At 46.9% G+C, this 1,217-nt stretch overlaps 1 protein-coding gene across 1 annotated transcript; it reads right to left on the bottom strand.

Annotated features, from left to right (window-relative positions):
* Nucleotides 1-269: 269 nt before the first annotated feature.
* Nucleotides 270-971, bottom strand: LOC117333962. The gene has a single exon (XM_033893382.1). It carries the CDS (start codon nt 969-971, stop codon nt 270-272), a length of 702 nt encoding a protein of 233 aa, XP_033749273.1.
* Between the last annotated feature and the right edge of the window lie 246 nt (nt 972-1,217).

Below are 1,217 nucleotides of genomic sequence, written 5' to 3' on the forward strand. Positions count from 1 at the left end.
GCATAACGCCTCCAAATTGCCTATAACAGATTTCCCACCATGTTAACGCCCTCTTTATAATGCCAAACTCGCATACCGCCATCCGCCACTGCTTTCCTATAACAAATAGTCAAAATTTCCTTTGGCGTTATAAAGAGGTTATACTGTATTTGTTGTAATAATGTTATTTTCAGATGGTCTTCATCCAGTGCCTTGAATAAACTGCAGTCCCTGAATATGCCAGGATCTGAGTCAGCCCCAGGAGTCCCCACGTTCAGATACATGAACTTTTAATCCGCATCTACCAACGCCAGCATGATGATGGAAAAGTATCCTTTGTAGTTGTAATAGACACTGCCTGATCGTGGAGGTGCAAGTATTCTGATATGCTTCCCGTCCAGTGCACCACATACGTGATGGAAGTTCCACTTCTCAGAAAAACCTTTAGCCACTTCTTTCCACTCGTCTGGTGTAGATGGACACTTGACGGCCCCCTCATGATACCCATCGTAGATGGCTTGGCACACTTCTGGGACAATACTGACAATGGTGTTCGGAGCCAAACGGAAACCATAGGACAGGCTCTTGTAGGAGTTTCCTGTAGCAAGGAACCTCAAAGTGATAGCAACCTTCAAACCAGCAGGAAGAGCCTTCCTGTAGTTAGTGTCTTGCTTCTGAATCTTGGGAGTAAAGTCAGCCACCAACTTCATGAACATCTCTGGATGAACCCTCAGAAAAGTCTTGAATGACCTCACATCTCCTTCTTCCAGTTGCTTCATCAGTTTCTCGTGCCAGCCATGCTGTTGGCGTTGTAGGAGCCACCCACGTACCCACACTGTTTTGGCCTTCCTAACACGCTTCCTGGCTCTACCCCTAGCTTTTGCCTTGCTTACGGCCACAGCTACAAGTACAAGAGCCAATGCTTCCTTCTGCTCATACTCCAAGTAGGCATCCTGCTCCAACAGCTGAACAGCTTCGTTGTAGATATCCATGATGAGAGATCTTCACTGTCTGATGTTTGAAAAGCGAATGATAGATCTTGTTGCAGATATTGATATAAGTATAGATAGAAAGGAGAAGTCACGGCGACGTCTCCGCAATCTTTTGGAGACCCATGGCAACTGACTGGCGATGTCGCGGGGACGTCGCAGCGACTAAGGAGACGTTTCGAAGACGTCGCAGCGACGTTTCCTAGACATCCCGGCGACTTTTCGTGCAAATTGATCGTCAACTCTTCG

Source organism: Pecten maximus, chromosome 9 (genome assembly GCF_902652985.1).
Source record: "Pecten maximus chromosome 9, xPecMax1.1, whole genome shotgun sequence".
NCBI lineage: Eukaryota > Metazoa > Mollusca > Bivalvia > Pectinida > Pectinidae > Pecten > Pecten maximus.

What these genes read in the sequence shown, in the direction of transcription:
- LOC117333962 (XM_033893382.1), bottom strand. Translation starts at nt 971, where the DNA reads ATGGATATCTACAACGAAGCTGTTCAGCTGTTGGAGCAGGATGCCTAC.